The 22420-nt window shown below is 36.7% G+C and overlaps 1 protein-coding gene across 12 annotated transcripts in view; it reads right to left on the bottom strand.

Moving 5' to 3' along the window:
- Positions 1 to 22420, bottom strand: part of CCDC88A (coiled-coil domain containing 88A) — an 82624-nt gene that overhangs the window by 7387 nt on the left and 52817 nt on the right. For 4 of the 12 annotated variants that reach the window (XM_064446882.1, XM_064446879.1, XM_064446877.1 and 1 more), the window contains exons 21-33: positions 19736 to 20013; positions 19387 to 19530; positions 18188 to 18374; positions 17676 to 17821; positions 16957 to 17049; positions 16544 to 16758; positions 11179 to 11262; positions 9924 to 10127; positions 9547 to 9618; positions 8917 to 9003; positions 8485 to 8565; positions 6782 to 7047; positions 197 to 5135 (exon numbers count right to left, since the gene is read on the bottom strand). In XM_064446882.1, coding sequence (XP_064302952.1) covers positions 4113 to 5135; positions 6782 to 7047; positions 8485 to 8565; positions 8917 to 9003; positions 9547 to 9618; positions 9924 to 10127; positions 11179 to 11262; positions 16544 to 16758; positions 16957 to 17049; positions 17676 to 17821; positions 18188 to 18374; positions 19387 to 19530; positions 19736 to 20013 — 2880 coding nt within the window. In that variant the 3' untranslated portion in view covers positions 197 to 4112. Of the gene's footprint in view, positions 1 to 196; positions 5136 to 6781; positions 7048 to 8484; positions 8566 to 8916; positions 9004 to 9546; positions 9619 to 9923; positions 10128 to 11178; positions 11263 to 15014; positions 15099 to 16543; positions 16759 to 16956; positions 17050 to 17675; positions 17822 to 18187; positions 18375 to 19386; positions 19531 to 19735; positions 20014 to 22420 lie in introns of those variants that run through there. The other 8 variants (XM_064446887.1, XM_064446886.1, XM_064446884.1 and 5 more) reach the window with 6 other exon arrangements.

Here is a 22420-nt window from a genome sequence, read left to right as displayed (position 1 = left end):
AAGTTCGCTGCCTACACAGGCAAAACAACTGCTGTAAACCAACCTGTTCTGGCTTAACTAATAAGCAAGATAGAAGCCAGTTAAGCAAGCAGTATGTACATCTGGTTAATGCAATGCGCACTTGTTCTTAGATGTAATGCTGTTAGTTTGTTGTAAATGAAATTAATCTCATTTACATTTTGGGCAGGAAACTCACCACTTGGCCCACATCTCATGTAGTGGGTAATAGAATTAGGAGCTTTGTTGCTCCCTAGACCTGCTTTTTGAATTTCTGCTTTCTGGGATAGCTTCCACATCTGCAGAGAAAAGCATTTCATGTTATTCATTGTGTTTATCAGGACATGAAAAAAACCCTCATGCATTAAAACACATTCTACTTATTAGTAGAGCAAAAGGATATATAAACACTTTTTTTTTTTAAGAGGAAAGGACAGAGGAGAGGGATAGAAGAAACTCACTGGAAATGCCTACTCAGCTACACTCGTTAAAATTCATCTTAGCATTTAGAATAACAAGGTATTATTTTCAAAGCCACAGTCAGATATACTTGACTTTCAGATACACTAACCCTAAGTTTCTGCCTGTATGAAAAGGGAAAAAAAGACAAAAATCAGATGTAATCAAGGCTGACTGCACCTAGCAGAGAATGTAACTCATCTTTGCATTTTTTACCTGCTATACACTCTGACACAAATGTTCGCATTCAATTCTGCGCAACAGAAAATTATCTTTGCATGCAACAGCTGGAACGTGCAAAATGCAGTACCTTAATTTACTATTCACTTAGAGCAAAGCATCAAGCAAATCTTTAACTGCAAGCAAATTATTGACCCTGAACAACTTTTTTTTGCCAGCAGCCACATATTTAGTGTTTATAATTACCATGCAAAGTTCTAACATCATTTTTAAAGGCAGAAGGGACCAAGGAATGAGTAAGTGCACCACGTGCTTTACAGTCAGCCATGTGAGCGGCCGAGGAGCAGCAGCAACTGGGTCTGAAAGGAATTTCACAGATCCTTCCACTACTTAGACAGACCAAAAGAGACATCCATGATGCTACTGGTAAAGCATAACGACCAAAAAGTGGAGGAAAAATCATCCTCCTGTGCATGAAAACATTTATTTATTATGTACAAAAGAAAACAAATGTCAACTATTTTATTTTTCAGAAACATTAAAAAATCTCTAGCAGAATACTTTCGCTGCTGCAGCTGAACTCAATGGAGCACAAATAGGAGCACAAAAAGTTTTGATCCTCAGAACTGAAAATACAATTCATTACAGATGTATAAAACCCTGCAAATGAGTACCTTGAGCTGGACACGGTTAGTCTAGAACTCCCACAGAGGATCTGAGACACTAGTGTTCAAAGACATTAACACTCAGTTATTTGGAAACCCTTTGTGTTTAAGAGAGAAGCTGTTTTAATGCTGCCTACCCGCAATGGAGTAAGGTAAAATATAGGCTAAAAGGCATTAAATATCAGGCGTCAATAGTCACTATCAGATTTGGTTTGTATGTGAAAGCTTAGTGCTATGACAAGAAAGGAAACAAGGTAAACTGAAGCACCCCATGGACAGTGGCTGGGGAAAGAAAAGGAAAAAAAAAAAAAGTATTTTGTTGACTTGATAGCAGGCTTTAACTTCCCTCCACAGGGGTAAAGCTTTAAAATTTCTCTTTAGGCCTTGGCCTTGCTCATGATTACAGCTGGGGTTCAGCGGTCGCGCTGGAGGGTTTGCAGGTTTGCAATAAACATATCTGGAGACAACACTGGTATTTTTTGTAGCTGTGACAGTCTAAGGACCTAAGGGAGACAAGGCTGGCAAAGGAGATAACGGCATGCCTGAAAGCTTATCGACTGCTCGAACAATAGCAGTTGATCTGAATAGAAGATACTACATCTAGCTACAAACCTTCTTCTAATCACAACAGTCTCACTGCAAGACACGGGCTTGCCATCAGTTAGTAAAAATACAGATACTGACAGCACAGCATAAGTTTATAAGAAGTATTATCAGAGCTAAGATGATTTTCTTTACAATTCCTTAAATAACTTGCAACGTGCATTCTGCACACGTTGCTTCAGACAACAGCACTGTTCATCTCAAGGTTAATTCAAACACATTGACAGATGTGTTTATTTTATAGATCTGCATTAACAGAAATGAGATCAAGTGACACGACCCAAGACGAGAACACTGATCTCACTGTGCGAGAGTAAATGTGTGTGAAATTCAGATAATATTTCAGATATGGATTTGTTTGGGTTTTTTTTAATGGTGAGAGAAATCTAGAGGGATACAGCAATAACCTAACAGCACTCTGTGAACAACACTGAAGAGGAGTGAGAAATAGATCAACCCAATAATAATGGATGCCTGCGGACATGGTAAAAGATGGCTGCTTTACATTCTGAAACAATAACTTTACCCTCCACAGAGTGTCTTTGAAACATCCAGTCTTCTCCCCTCGTTCCTTTCCCCACCTTGAAACGCAGCTGGAGCTCCAGAAGGGGCTATCTCTGCATTTTATTAACAGTTCTCCTGTATGAAATGGAGACCTTACAGGCTAACATACGGGATGTCTTCTGCTTTTCCTTGAGGAACTGGGCATCTGCAGCACTTCTACCCCTCCCTAGTTAAACACTAAGGAATTGAAGTTCAACCCACACAGCAGTGCCATGACTGCCAACAAAACTGCTGTCAAAATAAATTCAATAGTAAAGATCAGAATATGACATTAATTATTTTCAATATTTACTTTCAATTTTAAATATTTTTCCCCTAGATATATTTCCATGCAGTTTTTTTTATAGCATATGTAATTTTGGCCTAAAATAACTGTCAATAACTACTTCCTCTTGCAAAATAGTGCTAATGTCTAAAGCCTCGCATAATTATAGTTTAAGTATGATACGATTTTAAACTCTGTTTATATTTACAATTGAGATGTTTCAAGCAACTGCAGAGACAGTGGCATATTAAGTAATTACTTTTCTACATTTCTCTTTAGCTGGCCATCTGGGATTTAATGAGTTATTCACTTAAACATTGCTATACTCCTATAATTTTGCAAGCAAACTTTTGTTATTTTTTCTTCTATTTAACTGTGTTAATTTAACAGGTTTTCTGTTATTTTGTTACACATCTTGTCTTCTATAGTATTACTGTTACTTCTATAATGGAGAAAAAAATTAATTTCCACCATAATCAATCCAGGTTTTTATTACCATACACCACAAGGAGTCTCGTGTAACTCTGCTATTTGACTCCTAATAAAACCGTACACTTCACCACATTTGCACACCAGACGTGGAAAGACAAAGCATACAAAAGGGAAAAGGTGGAAAGGTTCACTTTTTCATTACAAGAGCTGTATCTCACGTGACTATTATCTCTCCATCAGAATTACTTCTGTTGAGGATTATGAATGGCCTTTGTATTTATTAATGCTCAAAAATTTTAATAATTATGAACAGTAATTCATATTTATTGTGCAAGCTAGAGGCACACAATTATTGGGCTACAACTTGTTCCTTGTGCAAAGTACATTTATGCCAGGACGTGGCATAAATGAAAAGGGTAAGACACTGAAATCTAAGTGCTTCTTTTTGTTAGTATCTCATTTTTGAAAGAAGGGAGAAAAAAAAAGTATTTTTACTCCAAATACATAATCAATATGTTACTGACACATCTGAAAGCACCAGCACAACTGAAAGGTAACTCTTTGTATCGGAAAGTATGTTGTTCACTGTGCCATTTTTGGCAATGCAGCATGCGATTGGTATAACATGCATTCAGTAACATACAGGAAGAAACCAAAATATTTGCAATGCGTGACGAATAAAAATATAGCTTGTATTATAAAGGCATGCAAAATATATACAGTGCAATTAATATTTCATGCAAACTTTGGTGAGGTTACAATTTTACATTTGAACATGCTAGAGTACACAACTGAGCCCTATGCCATTGTTCTTAGAAAACAACAACCCACAGGTCTAACAAGAAATTATTTTTTCATTGTAGTGAAATTTTCTCTAAATCCAGTGGACATTGAGAAGAACACCTATATGTCAGGCTATGTATATATTTAATAATACAGCTTCCTTATCATACACAACCGTACTCATACCACAGAGTTTTATTATCTTCAGAAACCAGTAGTGGGGGTTCAGCCTCACTAGTGTTTACACAGGTGGTAGGAACAAATTCACTAGTTAGTGACCTACAGTCAGTTCTAGGATCAGATTTCTGATTAGCAGAAGGCTGTTCTTGATTTCTCAGTACTGATCTAAATGCTGACAGATTTGCCTGATCAGTTGTTTTTGATGTAGATCTTTGAGGCAATCCACTTATATTACTGACTAATTCAGTGTTAAGCGATAAAAACGGCTGAGCCACAGTAAGTGATCCTGTGCTGTCATTACCAGATAGACTGACTTTATCATTAAACACACTTGTGCTTAGCAAAGATCTCTCACAAAAATTTGACCTTTCCATCCTTGAAGTCTTAGGCATATCAGAGTGACATCCTAAATTACATGGTTTAACTGTATTAACTGCATTTTTTTGTGGAACACAATCTACTCTGTAAGCCACACAGTGAAAAAAAGTAGAGGATAACTGGTGTGCTGAGTACTCACTAGAGGTTGATGGAACACTTCTGTCAGCGGTGGATGGTGCTGGATCAACTGATACAGGCTGCCTACTGTCCTTAGACAAAAAATCGTGAATGCTTGTCCTTCGAGTAGTTCCTTCTGCCGTAGAAATCACACTGCTTGCACGAGGTAAGGTGGCATAAGGATTACAATCTCTTGATTGTCGCTGTGATACAGTTGCCTGTATCTTTTCTTTAACTGATTTGGCCCTCCCTTGAGCGCCTGATGTAAATTTTATTGGAGAGCTAGAAAAGTAGGTATCTTCAGTTTTACGAAGGCTGGGCCTAACCAGTTGTTCTGGTTTAATGGATCGTCCGTCTGAGAAATCAACTGTATTTTTTACACTTAAAGATCTCACAATACCACAACCAGCAGATGGCTGTTTTCTTAGCTTTTCCTTTCCAGTCAGCTCCGTAGACTCAGATAAGCTTTTCATGACTTCATCTAAAAGATTCTCTTCACTTGTAGATTTCATCTGTCAAAAATATGAAACATCTTAGAAATTTATAAATTGTAATTTTGATCTTTTAAGAAGTCTTTGTGGATGTAAATTAAGAACAATTCTAAAAAGGGTTTGGTTTTTTTTTTTTCCCCGATTTCTCAGATCTAAAAGCAGTATTAAACATTTATGGTACACAGTAGTTTTCTGTACAGCTTACAAGCAAGTACATTGAAAGCTAGGTGTCAGACGGATCATAACTATCTGGAATTAGTTCCTGTAATACTGATCAATGCAACAAATCAGATGATCAGAACTTCAGGTTCATCTTCTCACCCACTTGCCCTCTACCGTCACTCATCAATACTTCCTAAGCAATTGCACATGGACTATTATTTTAACTTATACTGATCATCCAGAGCTAAAGGCTTAACTTCTCTATATGCTCAAATAATAAAGACAAAAACCTCAGAAAGTAATACAAAGCACATGACCTTGAGGCACCCTTGGTGCCTAAATTTGGACTGGACAGCTTCCCATTTTTAATTTTTGGAGAAAAGACTTGAGAGCTAGGAAAAAAAAGTTTAGGTGAACTCTATTCACAGACTCAGTGGAGAAAGACTGCAGTCTTCTTCAAAATGGTAAGAGACCATTTGGAAAGAATTAAGCCAAGAGCATTAAGGAAACGCTCTGGCAGAAAACTGGAAAGAGGCCTCCTGAATACCCTTCCAACCTGAATGATTCTGTGATGCTATGAAAGAGATTCTGCAGTGGACTAGACTTGATGACTCAGGTGGCTTCTTTAATTTCTATTGCCAGGAAAGTATTGTCTAATGCTTAAAACAAAAATCCCTGTCACATTTTAAGTATCTAGCAAAGAAATCCAGAAACTTGGCCCAGACTCAGGTCGCAGACTACCCCAATCAATTCAGCTGTGAATATATATTTTTATATTTCAGTTGTGTCATTAAAAATAGATGGAGTCTGATCCTTACTCTTCATAGGCCCTAGTCACAGTAGCTGGCTTGCTTTATCCTAGAGCGCTTCTATGTTTTGGACAGATCTACTCAAGAAGCAGTAATGAAGAAATTGGAATACTGGCAGAGACAAGGTGATTTTGGGCTTCTAACACACTGCTACTGGTTTAGAGAAACATTCTCTTTGTATCATCCCTCTCAGATTTCAATGAGCTCCAAGGTCAGGTTTTTTGCGCCCAGTAGAGTTAAACAGATAAAACTGAAGCAGACAGGAGTCTCTCCTCAGGGAATGAAGCAAAGCATCTTCCTTCCTCTTGATGTAAGACAGATCTGACAACAGCTCTTACTGAAGACAAGTGCTGAACTGGGAGAAGTAAACCCACTTTGAGTTTATGGCCTTCATCTGAACTCTGAGGAGTTCAGATGCAGTATCATGCATCAGTACATCGGACAACTCTGTGCAGTAGATATCAACTTTCTTACTTAATTCAGTAACCCAGAAAGGGTCAAGCTGTGGAATTCCCAATCATTTCATGTGTAATACAGCAAGTACCATTTATCAGGATACAATCCACACTACTACTTAATGCAGGCATAACTGGTATCTCCACAAAGTTTTAAAGCAATGCTACTCACTGTAAATCTTCTAGCAATTCTGTGCCCACATATGGCATAATACGCAGTGAAAATATTTTTTAAACTAACCTCGCTTGAGGTACTCTTGTTGCTTTCTTCTAAAAACTGTTGCAGGGTAACAACTTCACTCCCAGGAGAACCGATTTTGATCTGTTTTCCACGACCATCCAACATTTCAGTCGTTCTTTGCGGGAGCACAGGACTAGACCTTGTATGACCTTTCAAATACTGAATAGGACTGCTGCTGCTGCTAGACCAAGCCTCATGTTCATGTAGCAGACTAAATTCTCCACTGCTGTGACTTTGTGGCCTGCTTTGATTGTTAACTGCACCTGCTTTTGGAGTAAATGGTATTAAGTATTCCGTAAGAAAAATATGTGAAAGCTGTTAAACAGTATAACCTTACTCAAATCTGGAACATTATCAGATTCAGGTAACAAAAGTTCTATTTAAAATACTAAAAATTCCAGTTGTCCTTTTTTTTACTCAAACCAAATGTATTATTAGTACAATTGCACTCCCCTGACTTACCTCTTACGGCTCTTTAAACATGACACAATGGCTTTTGAATACAAAAAACTACCTTTCTCTCATAATCTGGGCCTCCATCTATACAATACTATATTCCAAGAGGCTGAAGATATGCTGCCACTCTCATTCAGCATCGCTGTGAGGCACACACTCTAATATACTACTACTGAGTTCTACATTAAACAAAATACAAAGGATGGAATGGAAGAGAAAATATTTTCTTCAACATAGCTCTTCACCAAGAACTATTTAGGAATGCTGCTTCTCCAACAGTTTCTGCCATTGCTTCTAGTTTATTACATCTGTGACCTGAGGGAAGCGTTAAATGCAAAATAAATTCCACAACACTAATTCTTTTTATTTTTTAATAATTGCAAATTGCTTAAAAAATACTGATGAATAATCAAGTGTTTCCTACTTCATGTTACTCCTAAGAAATGTACTTAGGTTTGAAGAACAATAAATTGTTTACAGCAGAAATTTCTAATACTGTATAGAAACTGGGGCAAGGACTATGTCAGAGAATCTTTTACAGAAGGGAGTAATCAGACAGAAAATAAACTAATAAAAATCTAAGCTAGCATCCATCTCTAAATTTGCAAACAAAGAGATGCTGTTTAATAAATGCCAGCCATGAATATTAAATGAAGTCCTGAGTTGGCATTATTCTAGTTTGTATGTACAATGGTCTCCTACTAGAATAGCCATTATAAACAAAAAATATCAAGGCTTGGAATGTATGAAATTTAGAGAATACTGCTAAATCCAGGAACATTATTAATCTTTAAAAAAAAAATATAAAAGTTCCCTGGATGGTATTACAAAGGCCATTTTGTCCAGTTTGTGCTGTACACTAGACAGCTTTACAGCAGCAGTGCACATGTTGTAGGATGGTAGGAGTGAAAAAAAAATGTAGCAACTTCTCTGCTTAAAAATAAGCAATTTTAAAGGAATTTGGGGGGAATTCTTATTTTGTAACATCATTACTTGGGTTAGGTTTGGTTTAAAATAGTTTGTAACTTGTATACCCATGTCACCCTTTTAATATTTATTAAAAATATAAGTTCTGCTTATACTTGTATCCTTCCCTAACTTGGGGAGTGAAGGCTCTAAGATGGTTAAAGAAAAAGACACCATGGTGTGTTGTGGGAATTTTTTCCGTTGTTCTTTAACCTATATGGACGGTTTTACAAAGAAAATAATGGAAATGAAGCATGTATGTAAATTCACCTACAGCATACCTTTGACTTCATGGAGTGAAGCATTGTTATTGCTATTGCTAGTGGATGTTCTGCCACTATCAAGGCTGGCTGGTCTGGAAGCTAAACGGAAAATTAGGAGACACCATGACGAACAAAGTTTTAGCAGAGGACACGGTACCTTTACATTCTGACCACAGACTGCTCAGAGGCAGGAATCATGCACTATTTCACAGGCTGAGCATGCCCATTGTCAACAAAGTGGTTTCTTACAGATCAGAAAGCGAAGGGATTTCCAGGCAGTCCAAGAGGACACTTTAGAAAAGGGCACTACAGGAATAGTAAGGTACAAGGGACAGGAAAAGAGAAATAGAGCATACATTTAGAATTGAAACTGATTGGCTAGTGGGAAACCAGGATTTTACAGACGAAAGGATGGGCATGCAGAAAGCTGCTTGTGATTAGGTCACTTACAACAGATTTGACAAGGAACCCTGCACATTGTTGAAATGCCACGAACAGGAGGAGCAAGAGCATCTGCACAGATAATGTCCTGTACTCCTATCCAATACAAGGGAAATGCACTGTTATATTCAAAAAATGTTTGTTGCTCAATACTAATTTTAAGTATGTAGAGAAGAGTTGAAACTTCACTTCTAAATAATCTACGATAGCTTTCACTTCGTACCTTTGCTTGAAGGAGCATGTAATGGTTTTATAAAATGCAGTACATGACAAATTCAGGTTTCACTGAAGAATAAACATTGAAAAAGCAGACCAGATTTGGGGGTTTTTTAGGATGGAAATGATAACTTCTTTTGTTTTACTATTAACTCCAAACAAATTTTTAAAAGGCAAAGTGTCTTGGATCCTGTTCAGATGCACTTCATAGATATTTTCTACTACAGATATAGAACGTCTATCTGATGTAGTAGTTAAGAAAGAAAAGAATAATCTGAAGAAATGATACTACACATTCAAGAGATATGCAGATCACAGAACACATGCTCACTTGTAACGATGCCATTCACTACTTTTTGCAAACTTCGTTAACATTCACGTAATATATCCTTAATTCTTTTAATTAAAAAGTTCCCAACTTACCATGAACTCTTGATCCTGTACTAGAATCATCACTAATACCTTGTGGGCTTACATCTTCAAAGGATGTAGTATCTATACATAGAGACATAAAAGATGATGTAAAATCACAGAAAAATATTGAAATATTTATCATCTGCAAAATCTACTAAAATATTTTTCAAACCCATCAATTTTTACTTCTGTAACATTCTGTAAGAAAAATCTGGAAATATTTTATAACTGCAGTTATTAAACCTGATATTCAGTATCTTAGCACTGCAACTCCATTATTCAAGTTGCTTTTTGCTGAGAACCTTAAAATATAAGCAAACCCAATACTTATATGAAATTGCTGTTACACATAGTCACATCACGGTGCAAAAAGCTTCTACCTATACCTTTATTATTTAGCAACTGCTTGGATCTGAAGCCTGTAGAGGAGTTGACAGCTGCAAAGTTGATAGCTGTAGTAGAGAAGGCCATAGCTCCCAATTCTTTCCTCCTTTTACCCGTAGATATATCATCAGGACCCTCCAGATGCTCAGAACTACCTGTCCATTGTCCTCCTGCTAGGACCATGGACTGCACCAGGTCATTCATGGCTGGGATGCAAATGAAAGCAAATGATCAGCATGGTCAATGTATTTGCTTCTGTTCTTATTTTGTATTGCAAAACGTTTGACAGTTTTCTAAGCATTAAAGCACATTGAATACTGGAAGATATAAACGCAAGATCATCCATGTTATGACATGCAATCAGCTCAATGAATGAGAAGTGTTATAAGTCGGAGGCTTCTTTCAGCTCAGTATGGTTCTTAAAACTGATTTTATTAGATATAATCGCCATGCTTGCGCTGCAATGACATGTAATATATAGGTCAGAAGCTTTGATATACTGTTTGCAATGATAAAATGAAATGAATAAGGATAAAATGGGCAAAGGTGCCAATACAATATAATGTCAACAGTGATGCGGGATCCTTGTACAGTGCAGGTTACTGCAGGGATACTGTATTTTACACAGTGACAAATAAAAGGATCTGAAAAAGATGACATCTGATGATATTCACCTTCGTTTCTCAAAACTAGAGAAAATTGTCCACCCCTCATTATAAAATAAAATAAATCAATGCAACATTTTGGCAACAACAACTGATGAATACTTTGAAGAGTGACAGACCACCACACAGCCTTGAGCTATTTTCTACACTTTCTTTAAACAAAAAAGTTACAGTGATTTCTTAACAAAAGGTTTATGAAATGTGTAATTTAGAACTATTTAGGTTAACACAGTGCACTGTAAATTTATATACACAGAGACATGTATATAGACAACTATGTATACAAATATATGCAATCACAATGCACTGAATATATATATATATGTATGTGCGTGTGCTTGTGCATGTAAATGTGTGGGTACCTGTGTGCACATGTGCACATATATAAAGTATTCAGTGCCAAGGTTTAAAAAAAAAAATAAAAAAAGAAAAAGAAAAAAGAAAAAGCTCCAGCTTCTTGTATTGCAGCAGGACTTGCACATTGCAAAATAGGAGGAAAAATACAGCGCAGTCCAGGGAGAGGTTAGTGAAAAATTAGTAATGGAAGCCAGTGTAGCCATTTAAAAGAAGCTGAACTGTCATAAAGTCTTACACATGGAGCGACGGTAGAAGGCCTTCATTTTGTCTTTTTCCTTCGGTCTGTTCCTCAAAAAGGGCAGTCTTTTCAGTGCAACCACTTTTATGTCATAGCATGAGGAAAAACGGAAACAGGGAAATGAAAGAAAAAAAGGAGAAGAACAGATGGAAGTTAAATGTTGAAACTAAGGACAGAAATGAATGTCTGAGTTTAAGCTATGTATGCTATGCTAAAAACTATCATTTTCATGCTGCTGTGTGCTAATGACATGAAAACTACACCGAAATATGATGACTACACTATGAAAACTTTAATATACTCAGAAATGCACCAAAAATAATGGAAGTGTAATACAGTTTGAAAGTTCTAACTCTCTTGAAAAAACTCGCTCTTGAAAAATACGCTCTTAAAAAAATAAATGTAACTTCTTTGCAGATAATAGAAGAAATTGATGATTATATAATTTTTACTGTGAAAAATAACATTTCTTGAACATAAAGAAAAATATGAAGCAAGTAAAGCTTAAAATGAAAGCACCTCTAAGTACAACTTCTACTTTAAAATATGTTCATATCATTGTTGTTTGAAATTAATAACTTCTGTAATGTTTTGCCCTTCATATCTAGTAGGACACAATCTATTATCAGTCTTCATTTGTGACATTTTCTGCTCGTTCATAATTTTGGTCCTTTACTCTCTTGTAGAAAAACTACATGGACCTTATGTTCAACCTTGCTGTTTGTGTGCAGTGACTTTAATATTTTAATTAAATAATCCATTTCAAATCTGTAATAAGAAAAATAAAATCAATATTTATTGGCTAGAATGGTATACACCGGGTTTTTTTAGCTGAAAAAAATACCAAATAGTAATAAAAAAAAAAAAGCAAGAGAAAATCCAAACGTGAGTGGTGGTGTAACATTTTGGGAGGGCTATGAGAAAACTGAGATACATAATATCAGGAAGCAGAGTTAAAATTACAAATAGTATTAAAAGATGGAGGAGGGGGAAATGACAAGTTAATCTTGCCCTTAGATTCAGCTCTTCTGCATTAGTAACCAATTACTGGCAGACACCTGCATTTTGAAGCAGCAGATAAATGTGTCAGCTGACTGCCAAGCATATAGGAGCCACATGCAAACAACCGGCATGTAATGATCCAGAAAGAAATGCATAATGAAATCACCAAAAAGTTCTTATTTATGAAGATACAAAAGCAGTGTAGTGCAGTCTATCAGCCCAAGATCTGCTGATTTTATCTCTCTGAAGTGACTTTTGGGTCACGTACTTTGTCACTTGCCTTGGTTGTCTGCTGAACCAGCAGCTTGTTATTCAGCAGTTTCTATTCTATACAGCAGTACATATATACATATGCATTTACGAGTGCACATGAACTACCCTCAAAGAGAAAGAAATCTCCCTCTTCATCATATTATTCTGTGTTTGCACTTACAGTAAGAAGTTTACAATGCAATACATTTTACAACTTCCAGTGAACGCATGATCGGCACAGCCACAAGTGTCAAAAACTAACACAGAAGTTTTCACAGTTGCAGAATATAACTCTATATTGACTCTCCTACGGCAGGTCCTTATCGTGGGGTGGGGAGGAACAGGGAGAAGAGAGGCACATGTGCTACCTATGTTAGATAAAAGAATACAAAGTAGAATTTCACCTTTGAATTATTCACTACGTGGGAATACAGATGTTTTTTGTTATGTACATATACCTGTAGGTACTTCAAAATAACAAGTTTGTTTTGTTTTCAGATTAATAAAGCACTCCTCCTCTTGTAGATCCTGAGGAAAAAAGCCAAAACCAACACAAACACAGATACTGACTGGCTCAAAAAAAAAGCAGAGGCACTGCTAAACTTCCCGTAAAGGAGACATTCATATTGCCTATCTAACTGTGTATCAAAGTACGTAGCTTTGAACAGCTCCCTGCCAAAGGAATATGAGGGCACAGCATCAGACTAGTTTTCTAACAGGTAAATAACCAATCAGTTTTAACACTAATGCCAAACCAAAGAGGTAATTCTGTTCTATTTCTACTACTTTCTGTCATCATGGTGAAATGTGACTCTTGTGTATCTTCTATAATCCTTTACAGACAAGATAACCGATCCCTCTTAATTAAAGCCATCCACTCTAATCTTATTAAAAAGTAACCAGAGATGTTCACGAATCATTTGAATCATCTGTGATTCTTGTTCATTATCACAAATCACCTCCAAAAGGACTGGTTTATGGCTCTGCAACTGTACCAGACAGAAAACTCCACTGCAGCTACTGATGTCCTGGAAATCATATGTAAAAACCTGTCCTTTGTTAAAATGCAACCTCCTTGAGAGACTACATAAGTAATTTCTGCATAGAATACGACTAAATAAAGGTCTTGCAAAAATACTAGACTGACAGAGCAACAGGAGAAACAAACAGGACACCACAAAGTTTAGCTTAGGCAGCTTTCACTCTTTAGAACTTTATTCCAACTGACTTTAAAAATGGGAGGGCAGGAGGACTAGCGTGGTCTTAGTAACCATCTACTCAAAGAACTCTAGTTATAATTTAGTAACTTTTCTTTATCTTTTCAGTATTCTCTGAACATGGTTCTTGCTTTCTGAGCTGAGAATGAATGATGAGTATTGCAGAATTCCTCCACTGATGAGGAAATCTCCCATTTTGTAACCCTCCTACTGTTTGCCAGAAATGATCTGGGGAATTCTGTATAGATAGTATATCAAAATCCTCAAATTGTTTCATTCATGCACACAAGAAAATGTTAGGCAGACATCTTCTAAATATTTTGGTAACAGAAAATGGAGCCCAATATACTTCTTTTACTTCCACTATGATACGATGTGTCTGCTACTGGTACTATTATTTAACGATGACAGGCTTACTAGCAGCTTTAATTCCTTGGGACATTGTTAATAATCTGAAATGGCTAAAGTGGAACCTAGCAATAGTAATCTGGTTTTCTCCACAGGAAAAAAATAAAATAAGATTTCCACTTGTCTGGCCTGGGTTTTCTATGCAAAAGCTCAGAACAGTATCCCATCCCCCCTGAGAAAAAAGGCTCTGCACAACGCACATGTCAGAGCTGTGGTACTCACCTGATTCACCCACTGAACACACATAGGAAAAGCAAAGGTGAAACTCTGCAGCCGGAGGAGCATGCAAGGTTTAGCTTGTGCTGCATACAGTAACAGCCCTACAGGCACCCCCTCCTTTCCAGAGGACCTCTGAAATCAGACAAGGGTTTCAAGCACTCTGTTTTCTCTGCAGAACAGGGTAACCTGATTTTTGTGCCAAGATCACCTCTCTTTGTAAGAGAATAGGTCTCTTGAAAACATTTGCATGAGAAAGCGTCCTGTATCAGGAAAACAGACTCCATCACCACCTTCAAAAGAAGAAAATCTACAAATTTCACATAGCTAATCTGTTTATTGGTAGTGGTAGCAGTGGGATAATTAATTTTGGAATCAATACATCCTCTAGCTTTCCCTGACAAGGGATATGGGGTAGGAAACCTATACATCTCAAAGATCACTTTATGTCAGATACTCTGTCCTCTAGCTTTTGAGAACACCACTGATTTGTGCCAGTGACTGCAATTAGAGGCATGTAAGTTACCTTCTCTTGCCTACCTAAGGACAGGCAGGACATTTAACCTCAGCAGTTCCCTCTGGAACCACCGCCATCCCCAGATGCAGGAAAGGAGGGTGGAACAGAACCTGCCTCTTCCAGTACCCAAAACTGCCTTCAAGTAGTGTGGAAAGCTACAATACCTAAGCATTTGTATAGACAGGCGGCAACTTACAGGTTTTCTCTTTCTTGTAGTTTCTTTCAGTGGAAGCCGCACTGCCAGGCCACTTCTTACAGAAAAGAAAGGAGCCACAGTATCTTGATATTTAGGATTTACAGTCATTCTAAAAGCAGAAGAAATAGACTGCAAAGTGAGTGCCATTACTGGTACTTCTCACACTGAGATATTCTCTTAACTTTGTGAGACACAAACTGTCTCAATAAGATTGTCAGCATTGAATTGGCACATAATTCATCCAAATTCTATCAAAAACTGTGGTTTCCATGGTGACATGTGTAATGGAGGAAGGTTAGGAACCAGAATTAGACCAGTCCTTCCAGTTTGTGGATAAATACACTGGGATTAAGGGGAACATCAACAAGGCCCATGGAGTAGAAAATTAGTGATGTCTGAACAACTTCAAACCTCTTTTGAAGAACAGCCACCGTGGCTCCACCAGGAGGATAACTGCACACTACAAGGTCCCAAGTATCATGCAAAGAAAACTGTCACATGAAAGAGCCCTACCAGAACATGAAATCGTTGACACAGATGCAGATGGTCTGAATCAAAGCATGCACACTCTCACTTCAAACTAACACACTTGCAAACACAGCCACTATAGCTTCAGTCACGCCTGAATTCCACAAGACTTCCAGTTTGTATGTAAAAGCAACAGTTGATTTTTTTAAGTCAAAAGTACCTGTTACCTTAACAGACCCTTTTACTGAAAAATGCTAAGGTTCCCAAATTGACAAATTAACAACAAAACATACCCTCAAACTTACTATTTTCTTCAGTTAATAGAAAAATGCTCACAAATCTGATTTTAAGTTTCCCCAAAATAGTGTTTTTAGCTGTTTTTAACGTTGACTAAGCTTCTGCAATAAGCACAGAAGAAAATACATACATCATAATGGCTTTAATAATTTCTAACACAGCAAATTCATAACTGGCAGAAAACCCAGAATATCAATCTGCTGTCTTTTGAAACCCAAGACATTAAATTTTAAACAAGTATTGCAAAGATTTTAAGTAAATGTTAAGGCACATGTATTCTGATGCTTTTACATGCACAGCCAAAATGCCTTTGGTGCATAATTATTAAATAGAATCATTACAACCTGATAGCTTGGCTGTAATATTATCTCTCAAGTGGTGAGAAATTGGGCAGTTTATGATTCATGCCAAGAGCGGGTAACAAAAAATATAGACAATAAATTTATATGCTGCAGAGAATCTGGCCCTTTATCCTGCGGGCATCCTAACATGATGGCTGTCAGGCTGTTTCGAGGTTAGTAAATTGTGTCTGGAACATTCGGTCTATTCACACCCCTATAATCCTCCTCAGCCCCCCTTCTCAGCCACTTCACTCTGATCTTTAGGATCAGTAACAATTTAGATCTTTTTAACAGGTTATGTCTCTACATTAACTCTTCCTATTGCATATTATCTTCAAAAATCCTCCAAAACACACAGCCTCTTCTGAGCACCTCTTAATTTTTAATTGTATCAAAAAGATATTTAGTCAAATATTATCAAAAGAAAAAAGTGTTTTGCAGTACTCACTATTACTCTTTTTGGTCCCCAAGGTCTGCCCATCTTCAAGAGAGTTTGAGCCCACAGAGGAACTATCCTGACTGTCCTGGTGGGGCAGCTGAAGAAATCCTTCACTGGATTCGGAACGGGTAGGTGTAAGGGTCATGGACTTCAAACGTTCTCGATTAACATCCTTCTTAGGTTTTATCAGCTTCTTCATTTTCAGAGCAATCCAATTGCCCCTTCTGTTGTCAATAATACAGTACATTTATTGCATTTGGAATACATTAGATATGCCTTCAGACTTTTCCTAATTTCTATGCAAGAACACAGACATGATTCTGCTCCCCTGAAGTTTAATGAAATCCTTATTTTCAGCTGGAACAGAATAGGTATGTCATGTTTTAGATTTGTGTTTATTTTTATATCATGTCCATCAGTACCTTCTTGGTGGAGACGGTTCATAAAATTTATACTGATCCATTATCTTCTCCTCCAATTTCTCCTTTTGTCGCCTTAATTCATTTAGCTTGTCACTGCAAACAGAAATTAATGCTAATGTATGCTTCAAAAATGTATATATAATGCGTGAGTAGCATGTTCCTTTGGATATCTGTTATCTGAAAGTTGTCGCTTTTCATGAGAATTCTTATATAACACTTGTTTGTTATTGAAAAATCAAAAAAGAGATATAGCAAACAAGCAGCATTATGCTTAACATTATAATATGAAACCGAAAAAAATTCCATCTGCCTCTATTACACAACAGAATCTTCCCCCTTTTTTAATAATAAAGTGCATATAGACTCTAACAGAATAATTTAGACAAGCATATTTTGCTCTTCTCTCAAATTCACTATAAAAGTTTACAAGTTACAAAAAACCCTAGGAACTTTGCTTGTAATAGAATGAGGAATAACGTTTTTATTCCTCATTTGCATCATCAGTAATGAACGTAGTTGCACTGATCTTTAGAACTAAATATACAGAGTTTGTAGTTTGAGTTATCTGGTTTTCACATAAAATTTAACTTTTTTTTTAAAAAGAAACATTTCAGAAGTAGCACACGTTAATATCTATATTAAACAGAAGCTTTTTAAAAAAATATAGGTATTAGTGTAACTGCCCCAATTACAGTAATTTCAGTGTTTTAAAAACTCACATGTACTGCCTTTGCTCTACATGGAAGAGATCCTTGCTTTCCATATTCTGCTCAAGTAATGTTCTATTCTGTAGCATTAATGTCTGAATTTGATCTAGTAGATGTCTGTTTTCCTCCTCCAGATTTCCTTTAAGCTGGCTAAGCAGCTGTTAAAATATACGAAATGGTACATGCATATATATGTGAGCGTATTTTTCACACAGATAATGAGATTATAAAAAAAATTTAGGTCTACAAAGGATTCTGATAGTCAAATCAAACAGAAAACTTAACTAAATAATGACTCAACTGATAAAAGCCTCTTTGACGCTTTAAATAAAGCAGTTTACCTAACACAAGTCCCAATTTTTGTATTGCCTGTACAACAAGCAAATTAGTCTTCAGACCAACGTCATTATCTATAAACCAAATGACTAATTCTAAAGCACTTCGTATGATTTTATGAATCTACAAATACACTTATATAAATATTACAATTATACTAGTCAAAAAATAGCATAATTCTCACATACCTCACATTGATTATTTAGTTTTGTAGATGTGATATCCAGTTGCTGGTACTGTTCTTTGAGTTTAGAAAATTCAGCTTCTAATCGTGTTTGTTCTAGTTTGGAACTGTTTAATAATGTTTTCAAATTCTTATGATCTGTTTGGAGAACTTCATTCTCTCTCAAGAGCTGACTGTATGTACGAGTAAGCCTGGAATTAAGAGACACCATAAAAGAATACGTGCAGATACAAGGAAATGTATTCATGGCCCACATTCCCTCTGAACCATGAAATTTCCAGGGCGCTCTATCACTCCACAGAATACATATAAAAATTTCGTAGCATCACATACTGTAGGTAAGTCATCTCAGTCTAATTTCCTTAGGTACGCATTCTGCCTTTAAGCTGAACACTCCAGGTTCTCCGCATGTTTAAAAAGAAAGCAAGATTTCTAAATGCAGACATCACAACTGGTTTTAAGATGCCACTTTTCAAAATACAAGAATCTTAAAATGGCTAGAATTTCTTGCCAACACACAATAGTAAGCCAATAGGAATGGTCCAAACTATTGGCAATCCTGGAGGCTGCATATATTGACTCTTGGGATCCCTTTGTCCTTACTAGGCCCTACCATGTCCCTTTCTAAAAACAACCTCCAGTCCTGTTCATCCTTACACAACGCCAAAGGTAGGAGGCATTTCATTGTGAGCCCCTTTGCCAGATGAACAAATTTTAATGCCTCTTCTTGAGGGAGGAAGCATCATGCTGTGTAAATACTACTGTTCAACTTGACTATTTACAGCAAGCTATACCTCAGTTGCAGGGGTCAAGCAGGGCTTCGCCACCCACTGCATTTCTAATCCTAGCGGTGTTACCCTCAAGTTATCTTGCCCCTTAAGCAACTCACACAGAGTGACTGGCTCCCTCTACAGCTCACAGCTACACTGCACAGTGCTGGGCCTGGCATTCCTCAAGATGCTATGTGGAGTTCAGTATCCTCAGGATATGACAACTATTTTTGTGGGTTTTTTTTTCTGTTCAGTTTTTCTAAAACGACTATATCACATACCAATGGAGTGGAGTTGCTATAAGGTATGGACCGTAAGGGTCCTGAATTGCAGCATCAGGTATTAAGACATGTGAGAGAACACAACACTTGTTTAGGCTGTATCGGCAAGTGCTCAGAGCTCAACTAACACACGTTTCGGACTTTTGCTTTACCTTTCATTTTCATCACAAAGTTTTTTATACTCTGCTGCTACAGTTTCGTGTTTTTCATTTTGCTGTAGCATTTTCTCCTGTTCTGTCTTGAGTACTTTCTCCAATTCTTCCAGCTGCACTTTCTGTTTCAGCAACTGATTGTACCTGCAAACGAAAATCATCTTTAAGTTTTATTTTTTTGAAATGACAAAAAAATACAGAATTTTTTTGAAAAGGTGATCTTTCAAAGTTTTAAGATCTTGATGTTATATTTAAGTAATACTAATTTTATTCATACTAGTCACACAGTATTTTTTGCTTTTTGTTCAGGAATCGCAGACTCATTTTACTTATGCGTATTAGTATTTACCTATCTTCTAAGTCCTTATGCTCCACCTCCAGATTTTTATGTGCAGATTTAAGACTTCCATGTTTAGCAATCAGAGATTCGTACTCGGAAGCTTGGCGTTCATGCAGGTGTTCCAGTTTTTCATGGTCTTTGAGAAGTGAATCATACAATGATTTTAGATCCTCACGTTCCTTGAGCACACATTCATTCTCATTTTCTAAAGCAGACTGCTGGATCAACAGTTGTGCATTCTGATTCATAAGAGATGTGCTTTGAGAATTAAGGGTGGAATTTTCGACCTGCAGTTGTAAATACGTGACAAGAGTTGCAAATTCATTTCATAGTCTGGATTATCTTGCCTATCTCCTCCTATTAAAAGATTTTTTGAGTTTAACCCGTAGCACCTTAGCAACCTTCTAGTTCTCTCATTACTTTGCAACCTTTAATGGGAACACTTTTTGCCTTATATATCAATAGACAATTCCAATTCAAAATATTCCATGAATATTTTTATAGCAGTATTGCAAGAAAGCACTTAAGCATATGCTTAAACTGACATGGTGGTGGTGAGCAATCAAATTATTATTTACCTTCAAGTATCTGTTAAAGTGCTATCTAGATGAGAGGCACATTTTCCTCTCAGCACTGACAGCTATAGTACCAAAATATCTTAAGAGAAATGGATCACCAGGGATCCTCATATCACAGAAGACAAATCGGTGACATGACTAAAAGGAACTTGCATATTGGCACAGACTTTTTTTTAAATCTTTATTGTACAGAATCTCTATTGTCACCATAAAATCCTTATTTTACCCACACATCCTTTACAATGAGACTTTAAACAGTAGCGTCCATTTAGCAGAGAGAAAGGGAAATAAAATACTAGCTCCCGGAAGGAACTACCTATATTCTGTTTTACTGTGGAACTGCCATTCACGGTTCTCTTCCAACAAAGTAAAGTCAGCTGATCACTTCATGTATGTGTTGTGAGATCTGGTGGCAAGCACTCTTCTGCCAGAAGAGTACAGTATTAATATCTATTAATACATTAAAGCCTTCAACATTAGACAGATTTAAAAAACCCAAACACACACCAACTTTACTTTGTGTGCCTCTGGAAATATTAACCTAATCTAATCCTTGGATATTCTAAAGAATTGACGATACCTAACGTGCTTGTCATCTGACCTGTATTAGGCTAGTTTCCTTCTCCTTCCTATTCAAAAGATGAAAAAACACAAACTACTAAGACTTCTAATAACCTCTGGGTATCTATTAAGGGGGGGGGGGGGAGGAGGAATCTATCACTCCAGTGCACACTGTTACTAAGGAACAAATCCCTTCCTGTTGGAACTGCAGCATTCTTTGTTATAGATGAGAAAGCTGAACCTTTCACTGGAAATGAAGTAATGTCTGATGGCATGTGTATGCTTGTGAAACTTCCCAGACCGAATCCTGAGTTTGATTTAGTTCAGAATTCCCAGTTATCCTTTAAGACATCCTTTCTCTTGCATGTTCCTTATGGGTATCAGAAGGAACAGTAGAATTACAGTTGCTTAAGAAGGAGTTTTGACATAGTCTGTGTAGGTCAGCTTAGTTTGCACTTCAGATTTAGCTAACATTTAATCACTTATTTTCATTTTGATTTAGAGTTGATGTCTTCCAACTTGCCTGAAGCTATGAGCAAAACGCTATTACAAAATACTCAGAGTTCTGAATCCCAGAGGTATATCCTCATCTGCTTAAATGGTGTATTTCCATGCCCATGTCCACTAATTTTTGATGATTAGTCGAGACAGTGTGTGTACAAATGTTCTGTTTTGTTCATAGGCTTGCCACCCACAAAGGGGAGCACTGTGCAGTAATTAGATTTCAGTGTAGTAGATAGAAAGTGCATCTGTGGTACAACTGTGTTCTGCTTTCCAGAAAGACACAGGATGATAACTTGAAGCATTCACAAAATGCATTATTTGTTTACTCGATTAAAGACTCCTTCACTCTTTGATTGCCATCCACCCTCCATCATTTCTGTCATTGTTTACTATTTCTGCTGAATTGCGGATTTTGTATTCCCTCTTTAAGCAGATTTGATTCTTAGAACTCCAAAAGCATTAGATCCATTAACAAGAATATTTCATTTATCAGAGAAAAAAGTAGATAGATACATATTTAATAACCCTGTTAAAGATTAAGAATGACAGCTGAATTTTGGCCATAAGAGCTGCAAGACTCTGTGGGCAACCATGTTTATAATTTCCATAGTCGCACACTACCTTTTTTTGCCTCTGAATTAAATCTTGACATATTTATGTAGTTTTCAAGGTTCTTCTAACCACACACCACCCCCACACACCCCCATCTTCTGTACTTACTAGCATCTTGATTTTCCTCTAAGGTATGGCTTTTACTTTTTTTTTTTTTTAAACTCTAGCTATAAAAACAGACAAATACTGAATTTATTAGAGTTTCTTTAGACACACTACTTCCCTGACCTAATTTAGAAATAAAAAAGAACCTAAAATAATCTCAGAGGACTGGATAAGTGAATCTACTCTACTCCTAAGAATAAAGTCAAGAGTTCAAACTGGACAAACAAAGGATTAAAACCAACTTGTAGAAATGTTATTATTCATCAGCAAAGTATTATTTGACTCTTTTAAGTGCAGATGATTTGCACATTACTCTCTTTTCCATGTCTGTACC

The sequence above is a fragment of the Phalacrocorax carbo genome, chromosome 3, assembly GCF_963921805.1.
Source record: "Phalacrocorax carbo chromosome 3, bPhaCar2.1, whole genome shotgun sequence".
Lineage (NCBI taxonomy): Eukaryota > Metazoa > Chordata > Aves > Suliformes > Phalacrocoracidae > Phalacrocorax > Phalacrocorax carbo.
The sequence above is the reverse complement of the archived record's forward strand: the minus strand, read 5'-3'. Positions and strand labels throughout refer to the sequence as shown.